Source organism: Diplotaxodon limnothrissa, linkage group LG2 (assembly GCF_057381915.1).
Source record: "Diplotaxodon limnothrissa isolate DT_005_m linkage group LG2, D_limnothrissa_male_GT1.1, whole genome shotgun sequence".
Lineage (NCBI taxonomy): Eukaryota > Metazoa > Chordata > Actinopteri > Cichliformes > Cichlidae > Diplotaxodon > Diplotaxodon limnothrissa.
Genome location: NC_140597.1, coordinates 37831567 through 37853430, shown reverse-complemented (window position 1 = coordinate 37853430; position 21864 = coordinate 37831567). Strand labels below are relative to the sequence as shown.

Genomic DNA, 21864 nt, shown 5'->3' with positions numbered 1-21864 from the left:
AATCATCATCTTGGCCTCCTCTGACGACCTGTTTGCTGCTGTCTGCTGCTGAAAGGCCGTGGGGAGAGGGGACACTTGGGCAGTGCATTTACTGCAGCATATAATGTGTTTTCTGCAACTAACGGAGTTGCAGAAAGGTGCGACAAAGAAGGTGCATAAGAAATACAGCAAGCTGTCCATACCTGAGGCCTTGGAAACTGCCAAGCAAAGACTCACAGCCTTGGCCAGCCGCTTGAGGAGGTACACCAGAGAGATAGAAGGCAGGAGAATAAACCAGCTGTTCTCCACAGAACCAGCAAAGGTGTACTCTCAGTGGCAAGGGAACAATAATAAGAGAACAGCACCACCAAGGCTGGAGACAGAGCAATACTGGAAGAGCATATGGGAGAAGGACGCAACCCATAACGGCAATGCTCAGTGGCTAGTGGATCTGAGGGCAGACCACAGCGACCTCCCTGAACAGGGTCCAGTAACCATCACAGTGGCAGATATCCAAGAAAGGGTCTCCAGTATGAAGAGTTGGACAGCACCAGGGCCCGACATGGTTCACTGGCTAAAGAAGCTGACTGCACTCCACGAGCGTCTGGCAGCACAAATGAACCAGCTGCTAGTTAACGAGAGACACCCGGAATGGCTAACCGAAGGTCGGACGGTCCTGATCCCCAAGGACCCCAAGAAGGGACCGGTCCCCTCCAACTACCGACCAATAACCTGCCTCAGTACTACATGGAAGCTCCTGTCAGGCATCATATCGGCTAAGATGAACAGGCACATGGGTCAATACATGAGTGGGACACAGAAAGGAATTGGCAAGAATACCAGAGGCGCAAAACACCAGCTACTGGTAGACAGAACAATCAGCCGAGACTGCAAGACCAGACTGATCAACCTGTGCACTGCCTGGATTGATTACAAGATGTGGATATGCTGACCTCAGTATCTGAATTGCATTCTCAATGTCAAATATTATGTCATCGGAAATGCACCCATCAGTTATATTATAAAAAACACCCAGCACGCCCCTGCGGGCGGTTTATCCTTCAAGCTCGGGTCCTCTACCAGAGGCCTGGGAGCTTGAGGGTCCTGCGCAGTATCTTAGCTGTTCCCAGGACTGCGCTCTTCTGGACAGAGATCTCCGATGTTATTCCCGGGATCTGCTGGAGCCACTCGCCTAGCTTGGGAGTCACCGCACCTAGTGCTCCGATTACCACGGGGACCACCGTTACCTTCACCCTCCACATCCTCTCGAGCTCTTCTCTGAGCCCTTGGTATTTCTCCAGCTTCTCGTGTTCCTTCTTCCTGATATTGCTGTCATTCGGAACCGCTACATCGATCACTACGGCCGTCTTCTTCTGTTTGTCTACCACCACTATGTCCGGTTGGTTAGCCACCACCATTTTGTCCGTCTGTATCTGGAAGTCCCACAGGATCTTAGCTCGGTCATTCTCCACCACCCTTGGGGGCATCTCCCATTTTGACCTCGGGACTTCTAGGTTATACTCGGCACAGATGTTCCTGTACACTATGCCGGCCACTTGGTTATGGCGTTCCATGTATGCCTTGCCTGCTAGCATCTTGCACCCTGCTGTTATGTGCTGGATTGTCTCTGGGGCATCTTTACACAGCCTGCACCTGGGGTCTTGCCTGGTGTGATAGACCCCAGCCTCTATGGATCTTGTACTCAGAGCTTGTTCTTGTGCTGCCATGATTAGTGCCTCTGTGCTGTCTTTCAGTCCAGCTTTGTCCAGCCACTGGTAGGATTTCTGGATATCAGCCACCTCCTCTATCTGCCGGTGGTACATACCGTGCAGGGGCCTGTCCTTCCATGATGGTTCCTCGTCTCCCTCCTCTTTCTTGGGTTTCTGCTGCCTGAGGTATTCACTGAGCACTCGGTCAGTTGGGGCCATCTTCCCAATGTATTCTTGGATGTTCGTTGTCTCATCCTGGACTGTGGTGCTGACACTCACCAGTCCCCGGCCCCCTTCCTTCCGCTTAGCGTACAGCCTCAGGGTGCTGGACTTGGGGTGAAACCCTCCATGCATGGTCAGGAGCTTTCTTGTCTTTATGTCAGTGGCTTCTATCTCCTCCTTTGGCCAGCCTATTACCCCAGCAGGGTACCTGATCACGGGCAGGGCGTATGTGTTGATGGCCCGGATCTTGTTCTTACCATTCAGCTGACTCCTCAGGACTTGCCTGACCCTCTGCAGGTACTTGGTGGTTGCAGCCTTTCTAGCGGCCTCTTCATGGTTCCCATTTGCCTGCGGGATCCCCAGGTACTTGTAACTGTCCTCTATGTCTGCAATGTTGCCTTCTGGTAGTTCAATCCCCTCAGTTCTGACTACCTTCCCTCTCTTTGTTACCATCCGACTACACTTCTCCAGTCCGAACGACATTCCAATGTCATTGCTGTATAGCCTGGTAGTGTGGATCAGTGAATCGATGTCTCGTTCACTCTTGGCATACAGCTTGATGTCATCCATGTACAGGAGGTGGCTGACAACTGCTCCGTTCCGTAGTCGGTATCCGTAGCCAGTCTTGTTAATGATCTCACTGAGGGGGTTCAGGCCTATGCAGAACAGCAGTGGGGACAGAGCATCTCCTTGGTAGATCCCGCACTTGATGGTAACTTGTGCTATGGGCTTGGAGTTGGCCTCTAGTGTTGTACGCCACATCCCCATTGAGTTCCTGATGAAGGCTCTTAGGGTCCCATTGATCTTGTACAATTCTAGGCATTCCAGTATCCAGCTGTGGGGCATTGAGTCATAGGCCTTCTTGTAATCAATCCAGGCAGTGCACAGGTTGGTCAGTCTGGTCTTGCAGTCTCGGCTGATTGTTCTGTCTACCAGTAGCTGGTGTTTTGCACCTCTGGTATTCTTGCCAATTCCTTTCTGTGTCCCGCTCATGTATTGACCCATGTGCCTGTTCATCTTAGCCGATATGATGCCTGACAGGAGCTTCCATGTAGTACTGAGGCAGGTTATTGGTCGGTAGTTGGAGGGGACCGGTCCCTTCTTGGGGTCCTTGGGGATCAGGACCGTCCGGCCTTCAGTTAGCCATTCCGGGTGTCTCTCGTTAACTAGCAGCTGGTTCATTTGTGCTGCCAGACGCTCGTGGAGTGCAGTCAGCTTCTTCAGCCAGTAGGCGTGAACCATGTCGGGCCCTGGTGCTGTCCAACTCTTCATACTGGAGACCCTTTCTTGGATATCTGCCACTGTGATGGTTACTGGACCCTGTTCAGGGAGGTCGCTGTGGTCTGCCCTCAGATCCACTAGCCACTGAGCATTGCCGTTATGGGTTGCATCCTTCTCCCATATGCTCTTCCAGTATTGCTCCGTCTCCAGCCTTGGTGGTGCTGTTCTCTTATTGTTCCCTTGCCACTGAGAGTACACCTTTGCTGGTTCTGTGGAGAACAGCTGGTTTATTCTCCTGCCTTCTATCTCTCTGGTGTACCTCCTCAAGCGGCTGGCCAAGGCTGTGAGTCTTTGCTTGGCAGTTTCCACGGCCTCAGGTATGGACAGCTTGCTGTATTTCTTAGGCACCTTATTTGTCGCACCTTTCTGCAACTCTGTTAGTTGGCTAACCTCCCTCCGTGCTACTTTGATCTTGCCCTCTAGCCTCCTTCTCCATGGAGGGTACTGCCCCTTGTGGCTGTTCAACTTGTAGCCAAGCATCTCACTGATCACTGCTGCCGTATTGTAGATCAGCTTGTTAGTGTCGGTAATCGTGGTTGTAGGTATTGCCCGTAGTGCTGCATTAACATCATCTAGCAGACCTTCTGAGGGTACTTCACGTAATCTTGGTAACCGGCTACGGGGGATCCAGGTTTCAAGCTTGGCCATGATCCTATTTATATATATTTATATATATTTATATATATATATATATATATATATATACATATACATATATATATATACATATATATATATATATGTATATATATATATGTATATGTATATGTATATATATATATAATATAACTGATGGGTGCATTTCCGATGACATAATATTTGACATTGAGAATGCAATTCAGATACTGAGGTCAGCATATCCACATAAAGAAAAGCCTTCAAACTGGTCTAAACGTGACGCTTCCAGTGTGTGTGTATTTTTAACTTTTTTATGACATCAAAAAAGAAAATTTCCTTAAAGTAGCACGAGCTCTGGTTTGTGACCTAAAAGTTCTTGTACACTCTTCATAGAGGTTTTTCAAATGTGTTAAAGATACCATTATATTTTCCATATTTTTGGATGCAAAGGAAGCTTTATTTTATGTTGTTTAAGAGAACCGTGGATATCACTTTTTTTTGGACTGACAACAGCCAGGGACCAACTTGGGATTTTGTTTACTCCACAAAGGACTCTCCTCAACAAAAATCACTTTGAAGCTGGAGTTTCAGCTTGGCTAAAGCTTAAAAGAGGGGCTGAGTCAGCAGGGGCCCTGCCAAGGAGTTAAAAAACCGGAAGATCTAAGTTACATTATATCACTGAGTTCTTTATCTTGACAGTTTAACCAAATGGAGTTCCGGTGCTATTTATTGCTATTCAAGATCTCAGAGACATCATAGTGTAATGTTGATGTTTGTGCTGCCCACTCTCATACTCCCGACTGGACTCAGGCTTGGATAGGTACAAATGTCCCATCTTGTCTTTAAAATAGATATAAAGGTAAAGGGCCTCCTTTTTCAGTGGGTACAGTAAGCTGTACCTTAAATTGGGTAACCAGGTGTTACTTGAGGTGTTAAAAACTCACTAAAAAAAAACTACCATCAGATTCTGCTATATTTGATTTTGATACACTGCAGACTGGGCAAGGGTATATTATCATCGGCTTGTTGTTTAGCATACTGCCACATTCAGAGCTGAAGGTTGTCATAGCAGATTATTATATGTATCAAATTCTCTTTATATACAATTCTTTGGATTCAAATGTTGCTGCTGTGCGCACACGTATACTCATGGCGACCCTGAAATTATGGACCCACCCGACATAAATCCTTGTTTAACTCTTGGTTAGAATTATCCATGAATATGAGTGTGTATTTGCAGATGGACAGATGGAAGCACTCTGCAACCTTATAGTTAGGTATTATGAGACAGAGCACAATTGCTGTTGTCCCATGGAAAACCATCATGATAAAGCATAGAGTATGGCCCACTAAATTGCCATCCCCGTGCCAAGGTCTCCTTTACTTTTTGGCTTTAGTGTCGTGACAGACTGAAAAAAATGTTTCCTCAAATGTACAAGTCATTTAAACAATTCTGTTATATAAAGAAATATATGAAAGGGTTAATCCTACTATGCAAAATAAGGCAACTAGCAAACCAAAACAGCTACACTCTCCAATATGTGGTTAGCTAATCAGTTATTTAAAAGCCAGGTCGAGTCCATTAATATGGACATAAAAAAAGTTGCACCCATATTGACAATAAGTCATGGCAGTAACAACCAAGCTCAAGATGGTGATTTGGCTAATCTTAGCTCAGTTACCACTGCACTTCATCTGGACACAGTCGCCTGCAGTGATGTAATGGTGTAACTCAGAATACTGGCGATGCAGGTGCTAAGCGGCTGATGGAGTCTGAAATGTGTTCAGATAAATTAGGAGCTGATTTGCAGGTCAGTGTAAGTAATTAAAGTTTTGTGGCTTACATAGTTTTCACTAATTGAGTCATTGTGATACTAAACGCTCCAAATGCCCCCTCACCCCCGACCTTTACCCCCACCCTTTCAAGGTTGATTACCTGTTAAGTCACAGAGTTTGTATTTTGGTTTGTTGTTGCACTTTCCTCGATTAGTTCAGTTTTTATCCACTTTCTGCTTCTTTTTTTTGTTCAAGGACTAAATACTACTCCTTGGGTTTAGGAAAAGATCATGGTTTGGGTTAAGCTATGCCCAAGTGATGTGGTCCTGAACAAGCATACACGCTGGCTGGAAGTGAGAACATTGCCTTGACCCACTGCATCACAACAACAACTCCAAAAGCAAAGGACATCTTGTGCATTTTTCTCTGGAATGAGAATGGGCTGGTTGGTCTCACTTGAAAAGCTGTGTTGGAAAACAAATACAGACCTTGCTCCTTTGTATTGACAAGGCGAGTTTCAACTTTTTGCATACTGATGAATTTAGGATGAAAGACTCTGTTTGGAAAAGAATATTTTAATAGATGTTTGTTTTTTTATGCATTGCTATGGATGCATCATTTATACTACTTTTTAAATTTCTGTATTGACTGAATATAAATATATTGGACAGTATATTTTCAGATTTTAGTAAATAATGCTTTTTTTAAGTACAAGGTAAATAGCATTAAATACTGACACATATTTTGATGCTTATGCATTAAAAACAGCATCGGGATTTCATGCGTGAGTGTCGCTTCTTTTCTGGACCTCACCGAGCATTTTTCTCTTAAGATTTTGCAGCATCATATCAGCACAATGTGTCAGGCGTTTTCTACAGTCTACTGAAGAGCCAAGTGACTCCTGGGAAACAGAGTGCTGTGAAACTTCCTGTGCAGAGGTGCACTTCCTTCCCAAAGTCACTGAAGCATGAGGAGAATCCTGAAAGATGACGGACGACTGGAAGCGCTCAGATTTTTCATCTAGACCAAGTCAGAAGCCGTGACTGCCTCTCCACGATGAACCCGGTCTGCCCCACCTCTCCTTCCTCTGAGGTGGTATAGCTGCATCGAGGCAGGAGGCAGATAATGAAATCACACAGGATTATGTGTCACAATTGACCTGTATGGACCTCGTTTCTGTACTCGAAACTAGAATTGAATCCGTCGAGGTGTTTTTGCCTGTGTGAGACAGAGAAATGGAGAACACGAAAAGGGAAATCTCAGCCCTGCTCATTTTCCCCCTACATTTCAATCTCTCTTCAGCATATTCTTTTTGCATCTTTTTCTCCTTTAGCTGTGACAGTCTCTCTTCATGTGGGAAGAGGCTGCTAATGAATGTGGATGTGTGTGATGGAAATGTGTAGGTCTCCAACACAGCTTTCTCTCTGAGTGACAGAAGCTCCACAAGGGTTTAGAAGCTGGCTTAAGAGTTTTTTTTGTTTTTTTTTTTAAAGCAAACAAGGAACATCTTTTTTCCAGATGGCCACTGCAAAATAGAGAAAACTGTACCAGTGGAAGCGTCTGCCTAAAGTACAAGTTCTTTTGAGCAGAACTATTGCTGTCTGACACAAAACAGTCCATTTATACGAAAAAAAAAGCCACACACAGAATAAAACAAAACTCCCAGAATCCAGCTTGGCCTGTTGGTTTTGTAACGGGCCTCACTGGTGGTTACGGCGCTCAATCTGTGTTTGGAAAAGTGATAAATACAAAATAAAATTTCTATCAAAGCTATCAGGATGGAAGCATGAGGACAGAGTAAATGTTTATTTTGCAAGTCTTACCGGTTTGCTAAGGCTGCTCCTATCAACCTCTGCTCTAATCTTTGAGTATCTGGTGTATACTCCAAACTAAATTGCTGTTTATTCTATTCTGTGGGTGTCAAAGCCTCCGTCTGGTGCTGAATGCTATCAGGGGAATGAGGGTCCCAGGATGCTCAACACTGCTGCTGACACAACACTATTCCTGAAAGCCCTGCCACTTGATTTGCCCAAGCAAAATGTCACAGTAATTGTGAAGATTTCTATCAATGGGAAAGAGCTGACGAGGTCCCACAGCCATCAGATCTGACAGACTTAATATGTGCTCAAATGTTGTCTGCCACACTAAAGGCTTGCAGGTTGACCAATTTTACCCGGAATGTTCCACCTCAGCTGGTATTGACCGAGCCGACGGTTTTCACTTCTGTAAATCTAGTGTGAAGTGGAGCTTTAAGGTTGTGAAATTGTGTTTTTAATAAAATGGGATTACTTCAAAATATTTTATCACACCTTTTAGCTTTTGCTTTGTATGCCATCTCAGATGGCATGAAAACAGACAGTCAGTTCATAGAAATCCCCAAATCATGGGTGTGCTTTGATCCTTCAGTCCTGCAGGATGAGTTCATATAAAATTAGTTGCTTATTTTACATTTTCTGGCATAGAACTGGGAGAAAACATCACTTCATAATGGCAGCGAAATGATAATAAAGCTGAGAAATTTGTTAAAATGTTACTATAAATATCACAACCTGCTGAATAGTTGCTAAGAAATAAGTGAGAAATCGCAACTGATTGGTTACTAATAGGCAGTGTTGGGTAAGTTACTTTAAATTAGTAACTTAGTTACATTACTAGTTACTTCTATCAAAAGTAACTCAGTTACTTCAAGTTACTCGTTACTTTCAAAGTAACTAGTTACTAGGGAAAGTATCTTTGGTTTTACTCAGACTTCTCTTGTTAATGTGTTGCTTCCGTAACTGGATACCCAACAAGATTGCCAGCTTGCTTACTTGCCACAAGTGCACTGTGCCACCTACCAATAGAAAGGAAAAAATAATCTGCATATTTCCACGAGAGAAATCCCACGCCTGGACCGTCGTTAACCGCTTACGTCACAGCGTCACGTGCGCTTTTTACATCCAACACAAAAACTGCAGTCGTGGTGCTTTCGATTGTACTCAGAACTCTGAAATTCTGCCTTCTGAATAGGAAGATGTAGGTAACACCAGACTGCAGATGAGCTGCTTACAGGGCTGGACTGGGACAAAAAATCAGCCCGGGCATTTTGACTAGAGAGCGGCCGCCATTATAGGAAAAATCATAAAGCCTTTGAATGAAAATAAACACTGTTGTGACAGTGATGTACACTGTTCTGATGCATCAATCTATCAATCGTTTTTTGTAAGATTCAGATAATTATGTTTTAAAAGCAAGACATTTTAAATGAGAATAAGAAAGAAAAGTATTTCTTTGTGCCCCCCTTTCCCTGTTAATGCCCTACCTGGCCCCCTGGCAACACTTTGCTAGACCCGCCCCTGCACAGTTACCAGCTGTCAGCTACGTAAAAAAAAGGATCCTGGTGTTATTTGTCTCTCAGAAACAGTTCATAACTTCAACTCATTCATGTCACCTAAAAGGTTAACCTGTTTCTCCATCACCTGTTCAGCTCTGATGGTTCAGTAAGGACATCTCCTGGTTTCATCTTCATGTTTCCCTCTCACCACATATCCAAACCGACATCATGACCAGCAGCTTTTACAGCTGTGGCTCCAGCAAACATCAGCTGATACTAGAAATTAATATTAAATCAATTCTAACAACAGCTGATCAAGCTTAAACGTGCTGCTGTTGTTTAACGCGACCGCCACTGGTTTCTTCTTTCTGGCGCAAAGTGGGCGATAAACAAACAAGAGAGAAAAGCCGATCAGCTGATCATTGATCAGTCTCATGATTGAAGTAGAAACGGGAGAGGGAGGGGGAGAATGAGAGAAGAAGAGGCAGCTGTGCAGCTCCAGCTTTGTGTCTTTTTTGTTGTAGCTGAAGTACGGGGCAAATTGTGTTCATTTTCACCTCAAAACGAAACGCGTAATATTTTCTCTGAATATGAGACGATTCTGTTTTTTAGGGGACGGTTGGCAACTTTAATAATTAACCTTATGAACAAAATAAAGTTCAACATCAGTAACATCATAGCACCCACCCAGCTGTGTAGAAACTCCGTCATGCTAGCTAGCACGCAGTACGAAAAAGTCAGCATAACAAAAATAAACTCCACCCAAACTTGGTTTATATCTGACCCAGAGAGACTGCAGGTCATAACTTCTTACCTGAAGTTCAGTTCACCTGACACTCGGACCGGCGGCCGCCTCAGGTCTCTGCTTCTCCTGCCTCTTTCCCTCATCCACCTGCTGGCCTCCACCACTTACTAATGTTACTGAATCTGTGGAAGCTCCGCGATGCCACCACACAAAGTAACGAATAACGAGCCTATCTAAATCCCAGTAACGAGTAACGCGTTCTAGCATCCTCAAAAACAAATGCTATGGTGAGCCAAACGGCTGAGAGAAATAAATGGGTACATACACGATTATTAAGCACGCCAAGAGCTGTATAAAGTTCTAGGTCGTCCATATTTGAGTAGCTTCAGTTATTCAATAATGTGGCATTTTTAAAGGTGCTTAGTTTGTTATGTCACTAGCTGGAAAGTTTGTAAAAAATTATTTATGAGCAAAGTTTTCAGTGAAGTAAGAGATTTTGAAATGAACAATATTTGCATTTTTATAGACTGTGACGATTTCTCGGATGGAGGAACAGAAGTAATGCAGTGCAGCATGTCTTAAAATATGCCTCGAACCGACCTATGCCTTTGCTTCCTTCCCACTTTCTTTCTGTATGTGCACAAGTGCAAATTATTTTCATTTTATAGGGCTGATTCTTTCGTTATGCTGCTATTCAGTCAGCTCAGCTCTTGTTTGCTAAACCTGTTTTTTGTTTCAGACCCATGACGGGAAAAAAGCAGAGAGAAGGTATTTGAACTCTGTTTGATCCTTCAGACAATAATACAGAAAAAAATATAAATTGTACCAACAATTTACCTACCTACACACATACATTTATCGCCTACAAACTCTATGTCCTCCAACTAAGAATGATTTGAGTGAAACATCACAGTATTTTTCATCCCAGTGTAGTATGTAATTTATTTAACAGAGGGTTTGTGTTTCAGCTTGAAATCTTTTGTGGTTCTTCACCTTTGAAATGAAAAAGGTAGGGAGGAGAGACATCTGCCTTGCTTTTAATGGGTATCACAAATGTTTTAGTAATTCCACTCCATCTGAAACTTCCCTCCCCTTCGGCACCCTCCCAAATTATAGCAATGGAATGAAGCTGAGACTCTTTGCCTTACAGAGCCTTAGTGTTTTCCCCAGCTAAGAGGATCGGAAAGATTCATCCTGTGGCTTTGCATCATGGAGGGTAGCAGTCAATCCAGCAGTCAACAGCTTCTGTGGAAAGATGTGAGTCAGATTTCTTCTTGTTATTGGTTTATAGCAATTAACTGATTATGTTTAATAATTATTGATTTTTTTTTTTAACCCATGTAGAATTTGAGCTCTCTAAAGTCCAAAGAAAAGTTTTATTAGTGACTTCAAAAAAGTAATATAATCATTCAGTATTTCAGATTTAAGTTACCTTTTTTCTTTTTTTTATTCAAGAAGTGTGGCTTGATCTCTTGCTGAGTGATGAGAGTTTTGCCCTGAATATTAAATTTTTCATCTAAATCTTTTTGGATTGGCTTTTCACCTTGGCTTTCTTCTTTTATTTCCACTCTCATATGTAGTCTCATCTGGACCATTTGATTTGCTTTATATCTATAATATCTTTGCCTCTCAAATGAAAGGAGCATACAAATATACACCAAGAAATGTCTTTATTTCAGACTTTATTATAAAGGACCAAGACAGGCAGGATTTTCAGCTCTGAGATCTTTTTTTCTGCTACTTTTTTCTCACACACTTAATTTGTTGGAGAGAACTTGCAACAGAAAATGAGCACAGGGGTAAATACATTCATAGCGGTGTAATATTATATTTTTTTCTATATGTATGACAAAAGTAAACTCTTTTACCGTGCATCAAAGAAATGATGACATTTTGTTCTGCAGATATTCATGATGAATACACAGTACGTGAATAGTTATGATTAAAAGAAATCACCTGTGGCGTCTGACTTGTATTACAGAATTGCTTTAGCAGGAATTAAAATGCTCATATGAGTGTGGCCCAGTGTGATAAACCCCTGCCTCTGCTTGTTGCTTACGTGAGCTACCTTTTCTGTTGTTGTTGTGGGGTTTTTCTCATGAAAGTGCTCACTCTTTGCATGATAACAGCAGGGGGCTCCAGGCACTCTTCCTCACAAAGCTCAAGAGGAATTGCCTGGCTGATTCTGAACTCCTAAACCTTTAAACACTAGTTGGCGGGTGCTGTGCGCTCAGACTGCTTACTCTGTCTCCATCCGTGCCTTTATTTCTGTCTGTCTGTCTGTCTATTCAATCCTACATTCTTCCTCTGAGTATTCGATATTCAAAGCACAGGCAGAGAGGTTTGTCCTCTTGTTAAGTTTCCACTGCTTATGCAACCTGCCACAGGAGACCAGACGATTTCAGCCACCGTTTTTTGTTTTTTTTTCTTTCTGAGAAATTTATATTGCAAGGAATTTCTGGCTCCCTGATAGTAGCCCTCTGCTTTTCATCATGCCCTAGGAATGTGCAACACTTGCACCTCACATTTTTGTGGCTACTGTTTCTAATATGTCAAATAAAAACAGTGGCTATTCAATAATAGCAAAAGTATAATTTAGGTTTATAAGTTATCTTGAATAATGATTTCTGTGTCTTTCCTAAAGTTAAGCTGCTAATGCATTTAGCTACCAGAAATTCAATTCGTCTTCCCGTTAGTCATGCCACATGTATCCTGCAATTTAAAATAAGGAAATAAGACCAGAACAAATGCATTATTTGGAAGAATTGTGGCTAATCTTTTATCAGCATACCAGTCAAAGGTTAAAAAAAGCCATACCACTGTTATTTTTAAATAATTCCTGCATATTATACAGAACCCTTGTATGTTAAAATGCTACCTAATCTGCCAGGGTTAAATGCTATAACAACCACAGCCACAATAGAAAAAGAAAGCTGCTTTATCATCATTTAAAAGACAAGATAAGCAGGATTAATTTTGCAAACTGAAGTTTCTGTTGTCCTCTGAGACCTTCAAAAGGGCTCCAGTGTGAATGAGTAGCTTTCATTTTCTCCCTGCCTGAGCTCTGGTGGAACAAAAGCCTGTCTTTATTAATTTGTGGCCTTAAGCTTGGGGAATTGACTACTGCAGGCAGAGTTTTAATTTGAAGAAAAGTTTAATAATTGTAACCTTTCTGTGACATGTGTAGCAATCTGTTCTTCCCTGCGCCTGGCACAGGGATGGCTATATGTTTTTGTCATCAGAATCCTGAGAGGTGGATACATTTTTCGGAGTAGCCAGATGAAATGGCAGCTGTTTGGGTTAAATGCTGTACTTGTAAATAGGAAACTGAGACAAAGAAATGATAGTGGAAGTAGCAAGTTCAGGCATTAAAGCAGACAAACTGCTTCAGAAAATAGCTAGTTCTTTGACAAAAAAAAAAGGTTTAATGTGCAAACTGTGTACATAAAAATATTAGCAGGAGAAATCAACTCGAGTCCCAAACAGCCTTTTGCAAGAAATATCCAATTGCAGAGCTTCAGCTTATGTTATGTACACCTATAATAGCAGGTTAAAGTTAAGTGAAAATGAGCAAGGCCAACCTTTACAAAACACAAAACAGCTTGTTGATCTCAACAAGCTGCTGCAACTAAAATTTTCAGATGTGTTTTCCACCTGTGCTTGTTTCCTGAGCACTGCATAAATTACAACTCTCCCGAGGCCCACCTTCAATTTACTAACTGTTGGGATAAGTAGCTGCAGATTTTCAGTCAGTGACTAAAAAAGCATAGTAGGTAATCCACACCAACCACATAGACATCTCTTTGATCTGTACACTAAAGCAAACACTCTATCACATTTAGTCATTACGAGGGGTTAAAGTGGGATTTGGGAGGCGGGGGGGAGAAACCCTAAGATTGTGTGTGGTGGTGCAGCGTGGGAGAAAGAATCACTTAGAAATCATTCACATTGTAATTTGTGCTGTGAGCTCCAGTAGATTTGTGTTCTGTACAGACAGGCTGACCTGTACTGCTGCTCTGAGGTTTCCTGCTCTTTCTGGATTTAGGCAAATTAATTCAGCGAGCTATAAGTTGAATAATAAGCTGGTACATGAATTGTTATTAACTAATTAAACAAATCTAGCATGAGCTAGAAAATTATGCAAATGCAAATGTCCAGTTCATGAAATAAACGAGCTAATCGTTAAAAAAACACTCATCTTGCTCTCCTGTCATCTCTTTCTTACGTGTTCCCTGCCTCTGAGAGTGAAGTTATTACATATTAACTTCTTTTCTTACAAGCTGATATTATTTGAACTGTTTGCGATTTAGCAACTAGTTCGATGCTGAAGCACAGTAGCCACAACTTTATTGCCATCTGCACCATGAAGGCATGGCAGGGATAAGAAGAAAAAAGGATTTCCTGAAAGTGGGTGAGTCACCACTGAATGGCATTCGTTTATTAATGAGCAAGTCATAAGTTAGTAACTGAGCAGCAGACAAAAAATTAACTTACTCTGCTGTACTATGTATACAATCTGTCTGTCAGATTCAATTACGGATTAACTGAAGGTGCAGGAACAGCATTCCCTTTTTAACCCCCGATCATTAGAGACTGAGCTCAGCTAGGGCACATTTCAGTCTGTGTGTTCTCCAGAAAAGACATGTTATTGTTTTTATACTGTTTTTGACTACAGTCTGTATTAATATCAAGTAAAAGAGGAGGTTATTTTCAGCCTTTTTCATTATTCTTCTTTTTTTTGTATTATTTATATTATTTGTGGCTTATGCTTTGTATTATCAATGCTTCAGTGAAGCTCTGCTCAAACCGGTTTGAGTGGCCAAGTGTAGTGCTGTACATGCTTGGCCGGCCACAGGTCGGGGCTCTTTTGTTTAAAAGCTGGATCCAGGAGACCAAAACAGTCACTGACCTTCCAGCCTACTGGATGATGCCCACTGATGTGGACAAGGTCTACACTGAGGTGGACTACAAGACAGACTCGTCCTCAGGTACAGCTAAAAAAAAAAAAAAGGCACATGGTAAGTGCATCTGTGTAGAGAATTGAATGTCAGGGATATGTGCTGGCCGCACAAGTCCGTGTGGGCACAAGCCCACACTTTCTGACCTGTCACCATACTTCAGATTTTGCTCACTCACAACCAGGCTGTTTTTCATTTAAGCCAATGTCCCTACTGCACCTTTGTGACTGTGAGAGCCTCTTACACAGTAACAGAGACAGAGGCAGGTGTGGTGAAAGCTCAGAGACAGGTATTCATGCCCTGTTTGGTGGAAATCAAGAGCTGGAATAATAGCATCTTCAAATACCCAATTATATTTGTCCACCACTGTTTCCAGAACTGCTATTGTTAACTGTGAGGAGGGTGTGGGCCACATTACCATTACATAGAAAGACAGACCTATGTTAGACTAAAAGCTTCATTCAAAGAAATTCATGGTATTTCAGGCATTGTTTGAGAAAGGCTGTTTTATTTAGTGCTGTAACAACTGCATTCTGCAGGCCCGTGCAGATAACAGCGACTTAAACTGGATGCAGAAGTACTACAGCTGTGCCCAAACACAAACTTGGTCAAACTGTTGTAACTTTGTAGTTTGGATGCCGACTGAATGTGTTGTGGTTTGTGTCTTACCAGACGTGGACTTTGACAGCAGCTCTGTCAGAAGGAAAAGCATTTTCACCAAGGTTTTTCTACAGTCTCCACAACACCACAGTCTAAGCCTTTAACCAAGTTACAACTGCAGTGTGCAATTGAGAGGTTCCATCACCTGTTCATAGGACCCAGTTATGCCTCCTCAACAAATGGTTCTAAGCCACATTCAGACTGATGAACTTTTGCATAGTTTGTGTCTTTTATACTTCTTTTGACCTTTTTTAAATTATTTGCCACTTCTTTTATTTGAATTGAAGTGGCATTATTAACCTTTCCATGTAGGTTGCTTTGTAACTTTAATTAAACCTGTTGTATATGTACTATATCAACAACTATAAAAAGATTCTTTATATGAAGGTACTATATGTAGCCTCAGTTCTTCAACCTAGTGATGGTTTTACAGCTTTTGGTTGCATTCATCCATACGTAGAAGAAATTTGATTTTTAACAATATCTTTATTCTTTTAACTAAAGCGAAACTCACCAACAAACTCTTCTCAGCTGAAAAATCACCACACTTCCCTTAAAACTCAAGGAGAAAAACGGGTTACCCCATATTGGACCACCTGGTTTTTTGTTTTTGTTTTTTGTCTTTTTCTTTTCTTTTATCTTTTGTCATGGAAATTGTAGTAATGTGTCTGACAGTTTCTAAGGGGTAGAATTTCTTAGAATATGTCCAATAACAGCCAGTTATAATTTAATGATGATTTAACCATTTATTACCTTTTTTCATACAAATGATTGGCAGGCAGAAACACAAAACGCGGCCATGACAGCGCTGAAAAATTTGTCTTTGCTCTCAGTGAAGTAAGTCAACAAACCTGCTAATGGGATCCCAAACTTGTACTACATTGTTGCCATAAACCAGTCACATATTTGCATTTTCTGTATTTCATAAGACAATAATAGCTCCATGAATATATTTTCCCATTCCTTTAATATAGAAACACAAATGTTGCATAATGTTGTTAATGCAGCATATGCAGGTCACATTCATTCATATTTTATGTTATGGTTTTTAATTTCATAACAACACTGGAATATATATTAGCTGTTGCACAGCACAAAGATAATCCCTTCAAGGAAAATCAAAGAACACCATACTGACTTGTAAGGCCACGCTTGTATTTCCTGCATATGCATCGAGTCACCCTCTGCGCACATTACTTCTACGCTCTCGCTCATGTCAAATTCATAATCTGCCAATAAAATCTCCAGGTAATAGTTTATGAAGAAGGCCACTGTTCTTAGTCACATGCTTGCCAGTGATATGACTTCCACAGCGTTAGGATGTGATGTCTCCTTGTAGTGTAATGCCAATAAGAAACATTAGGATGTATGTGTGCTTGTAGTGGAAAAAAATCTCTGCTCTAGCTTTCAGATCTGATGCTTTCTAAATGTAAATTTCAAGACAGTCCACAATAACTACTACATGATTGCCAAAAGCATCCACAAAATGATTTGATGTCTGTGTAGCAACTGCACCAGAGTTTCACAGCTGTAGCATCTCTGAAAGTGCTGGACACACTCTTTGTTTCAAGCATAATCCAGCATAAGGTTCACAGAGGAGCATCTATAGAGGTGTATTTTTGGGCCATCTGTGGTATGCAGAGAAGTGCAAACTTGATCTTGTCAGCTGTCAAGAAATACTCTTTATCTACTTCTGGTTGAACTTTTCCTTCAGTATCCTTCTCTCTAACAAGTGATTAATTCCAACCCACCTGTGGCTACATAAACTGTATTCCTGCTGTTCACTGGTGTTGCCCTTTGGTATAACACCCAACTGTGACTTCTGCAAAGATTCATCTGCCTGTGACCTCTGTACAGCTACATCGGGTGGCATGGCTTCATCCATCTTTGATCTCTGGCCAGCGATGTCTGGTGGCATAGCGGGTGCAGTGTTGTTCCCTGGGAGAGCTTGCTATGTATTTGTCCTCCAGTTAAACCGCTCAGTCTGTGTCGCTTTGATTTCTGTTACGCCAAGGTGCATTTCATCGGCTGGTTTGCTTTAAAAAGATATATATATATATATATATTTATGTAGCTAAAGAAAGACCCAGAAAAAACAATCTGTCAGCAAATGTTGCTGAAGTTGATGTTTGATCTTATTACAGCTGCTGCCCACGTTATGTAAAACCTCCTTGTTACTCTCTTACTTGCAAGAGCATTTATGGCATTTGATAACAAAATAAGTATTCAACACTCACATTCATTTGGTTGTTGTTTGTTGCATAATACAGGCAATACAAAAATATGGAATATATATATATATATATATATATATATATATATATATATATATATATATATATATATATATATATGAAAAATATGTGTTGCTCAAGGTTGCTAGCTGTCACCCTGTGAACTCCATCCCAAACAGGTTTGCATGGAAGACACTGAAATGTCTGCAAACACTCACCATTTACTCTCGAGTCTGTAGTGAAACTTGAAAGCGTGTGACTCAAACCAAAAGTGGAGAATGCTCGTCTTCAACCAAGATGATGGGCTTCACCGCTGCAGCCATGTTTCAGTAGACACAACTTTTAGGCTGAAGGCCCACCCACAGCTTCACTACATTTTGCTGAGGAATAGTGGTGTGTGTTTGCAGACAGGTCTGTGTGCTCCATGCAATTTACTTTGAGCTTAGACCAATACCTAGGCCTTTGTTTTTATTCCAAATTGATTTGTTATTGGGGCATTTATAAATGCATCACATTAATAATCTTAAGTTGGTCTTTTGCAGGTTGAGGCTGGAAAAGGGAAGAAGGCGAAGTACCAAACCTACCAGCGAATTGCTCTGATTCTCGCTCTGGTCTTCCTGGTTTTGGCTCTCTGTGTTTTCAGCCTGAGATATCTGTGGGGCCCCAGCCTGGGGAAGGTAAGACTAAATATCATCTCCGTGATATATGCCAGTCATTAGCCTTATTGCCACCATCTGTGGTAAGTGGATTCTTCATGAGAGACAGATGAAAGCCGCCCTGAGTTTCCACATCAGGTTACATCAAAGAAAAAAAAAACTATGTGAGAAAGGAAAATGGATGGCCACACAAAAGAGCTCGAGGCAGTCTCTGCAGTCTGTATTGTATTCTTGTAGATTAAAAGATGTGTGGGCTATGGAAAAGACAGCTGTGTTTCGCTCTGCTCGTGTTTTGGCTGTCAGATCTGTAATTTTATGAATTCTTGGCCCAAACCACAAACCACTTTTTACTATTGTAAATGTTGCCCTGTTGCATTTATCTGCTTTCTGCTCACACTGTAAATATGGTCTCACAATAACAAACCGTGATAACTCAAAGCTGACCCTAATTGCTGTTGACCAGAGTGGCTGCAGCAGGACTGAAGCCTCTTGGCAATGTAATTGGGATAAACTCTTGTCCTGGCAATTCATCTTGTAAAATCCAATTCAATCACACTGGATGGAGAATATTTTTACTCTCCTCTTTTCCCCTGATTTTCCCAAGGGGCCAAAAAAGCTAATTTACTCGGGCTAGAAGGAAAAGTACAGTACATCAATAATTTCACATCTAGAAATTGGATGCTCTATACATTCTGAGCTCAGCTGGTAACGAGACAGAATGATTTAAATGAAATGATGGTTAAAAATTAGTACATATTTCAGACCTGAAATCATAAGGCTGCTTTGTGTGAACTCTAAATGGCATGAAATGAAGAGAGGGATGTATAGTCTGCTGCTGTTATACCAACATCTTTGTTGATAGCTAATAAACATTAATTCACAACATCCTTTGCCACTGTTCTTCTATGTCTGCTTCCATTGAGGTACAAATTTCAATTGCAGACAGTCCCTTCTAAGCTCAGGTTAAGCAATGTTCAGCTGCACTTCCTGTAAAGACGGTGTTGTCCACGTTCTCTCCTTTCAACATAGATATGACTCACCTTTGAGCCATCTCCTTTGTCCTTGTTAAATATTTCATGCCGGAGGTAGAGCAGTCATTATTTCCACTTTAATAAGCTGTGATCATTCTCACGTGGCACAAAATGTGTTGATGGTAGAGGTTGCCCAGGCGATGAATATCAAACCTGCGGACCCTGGGTTTTGCTTTAATAGGGTCTGGGGGGAGGCTCATTGTCTGGCCTCCGCATCAGGGAGTGAGACACAGTTACTTCAAAAGAGAGTCGCCTGTCTGTCAGATAGGAAGGAAGCTCCCTCAGTCACAGTACAACTCAGTTATGTGTTCATAAAAACAAAACTACAAACACTGCGCTGGAAATAAAGAAATTGATTGAAACAGTGGATTGATGGATGGATTGATTAATTCTCCTGCATCCTCGTAGCAGCCAATGCCTCGGTTCGTGAAAGGGTGTGAGATCATATGCAGCAGGATGCTTTTTGACTCACTAGCTAATCCTGAGCAGCGTCTGGCAGCTATGTGTATAGACCCTGGGCAGCAGAGCACAGCATTAGAAGCCGAGGGGAGGGATCCTAATCTATTTTAGGAAATAGTTGTGTGTGGGAGGGTGGGGAGGTTGTCTTATATGGGGCACAATAAGATCAGCATTCTGGGGATAGCTCAAATTCAGCTTAAGCATAAGGTTTATATGAGAGTGCCCATTTGAAATACATAGGTTTTGATATAGACAAATGCTGCACATGCTTGTACATGTAACTCTGGTTCCCCAGCTGCATGCATATGAGTTCAAATCAAGATTGGCTACAGAGTCTGCACATGCACAAAATTCGCCTCATATCAAATATTCGTGTTTTACCTCAGGCCCAATTTTGTTTTTATACACCTTGATTATTTTGTTGTGAGTTCCACATTTTTGGAAATATTAAATGTAGTGATATCACACACCTCAGGAATGCTGAATGCCACTTGCCTTTCGGTGCTCAAGTAACTAGAACATGCATTTGAATCTTGTTTAAACTCAACAGTGAGGTGAGCATTATCATGTAGGGTCTATTTACTTCTGTATCGTCTGTACTACACCTGCTCTAGGCAGAAGAATGCATCTACCCACAATAAGAGGCTGACATTCAAGACAGGAAGACAGGTTGTAAACAGTGATGGTGTCCCTCTCAGCTGTGCTGTAATGTAAGCTACCTGCATCCTTCTTTTGATTCGTTCTGGTTCGCAACTGCTCACAACTGCTATGGGTTCTCAGGATGTCTGCTGGAGACAGCAGCCCATAGCCCCAAACTTTGACAACACACACAAAGCGAATAAATAACGCTTTAGAGCATAGCAAAAACATCTGTATTTAATTTGGCGGCCTCAACTGTCAATAGTAGGTGAATCAAATCCCAAAGTCCTCCACAGAGATATAAGATTCCTTCTTACGGGCTCATTTTCCACTAATCAATGTTTTCATTAGGAATGTCTTAAAATGTTTTGGAGTTCTTTATCTGCCAACAAAGATACCAATATACGAAATATTAGATAATTTTTTCCGTAAATATTAGTAAGTGACATGTCTTATTTTTCACTATGGGCCAAATATCAAAAGATAAATAAAGCCAGATCAAATTATTTTTTAGGAAACTAGAGCCAGATATGTATTTCGGGTGCAAAACAGCAAGAGTAAACGACTTCCACGTCAACAAAAAGACAAGCATATGCAACTGTTTGACCACAAATTTGTCCTAATAGCTTCATAGTGTGTTAAGTTATCATCAGCTGTTGTGTCAAATATTCAATTAATGTAATTACCCAGTATGGGGGGGATTAAATAAAAAGTCTGATTGCACAGTGTCACCAGAAAACAGAAGTTTAATAATTACTCAGTTTTAAAGTGAGTACAAAACACATTTATGAGGAACTCATTAAAAAAAGATAACACTTTAAAAGTGTAAAGCAAAAGATTCACAAGCAGAAAACGAGTTGGTTGAGAACATTCCTGATGTGGTCTCTTCACAGTTTGAAACCTGTTCTCACTGTTTCCTCCAGCTGTTTTAACAGATCCTGAATATGAGAGGTGCAAAGTAGATGCTCGAATAGCGTCTTGGCGACAGTTAAAATTATACTCGAATGAAAAATACGGCGGAGCACATGATTAAAAACATGTTTTTACTTTTTAATAACCTACAGTGGATGCGCTACTCTTTGTTGGTCACAGCAACAGCTTTGCATTTAACCACCAAAGGAAGCTGAATGCGTGCTCAGATCTTATTGCTATAATACTGGGTAACGTAACTCCCTCATTACGCAGTATTTTAGCAATGTAACTCCCTCACTGTATGTGCTCAGTCGGTAGTGCAAACTATGTACCTTTATTAAAAAAACAAATCCAAAAAGCTACTAAAACACGCATACTTATTACACACCGCATATTACATAGATCGCTGACCTTAGCATTGCAATTAGAAGTCAAAACCACAGCACAGCTTCAGCCATGAACGCTTATGTTGTCACAGTTCACCAAAGGATTGTGACCTTTATGTGGTATAAATAACCGCATAAAGGTAATTTGCTCGGTGCATTGTTTTTCAGTATGACATGATAACCACTGGAGAGCTTCTTTTAATTACCTGCAAACATATGTTATTACAGAGGCCTGGGGAAGATACCCTGCTATCATTTTCTCTGCCTGTGTGAGCTTGTGTTTGCG

At 41.4% G+C, this 21864-nt stretch overlaps 1 protein-coding gene across 1 annotated transcript in view; it reads left to right on the top strand.

Annotated features, from left to right (window-relative positions):
• Positions 1-10784: 10784 nt before the first annotated feature.
• tnmd (tenomodulin) overlaps positions 10785-21864 on the top strand; it is a 65018-nt gene continuing 53938 nt past the window's right edge. The window contains exons 1-2 of the mRNA XM_085373357.1: positions 10785-10900; positions 18038-18172. Of these exons, the coding sequence (XP_085229483.1) occupies positions 10853-10900; positions 18038-18172 (183 nt within the window). The 5' untranslated portion in view covers positions 10785-10852. The remainder of the gene's footprint in view (positions 10901-18037; positions 18173-21864) is intronic.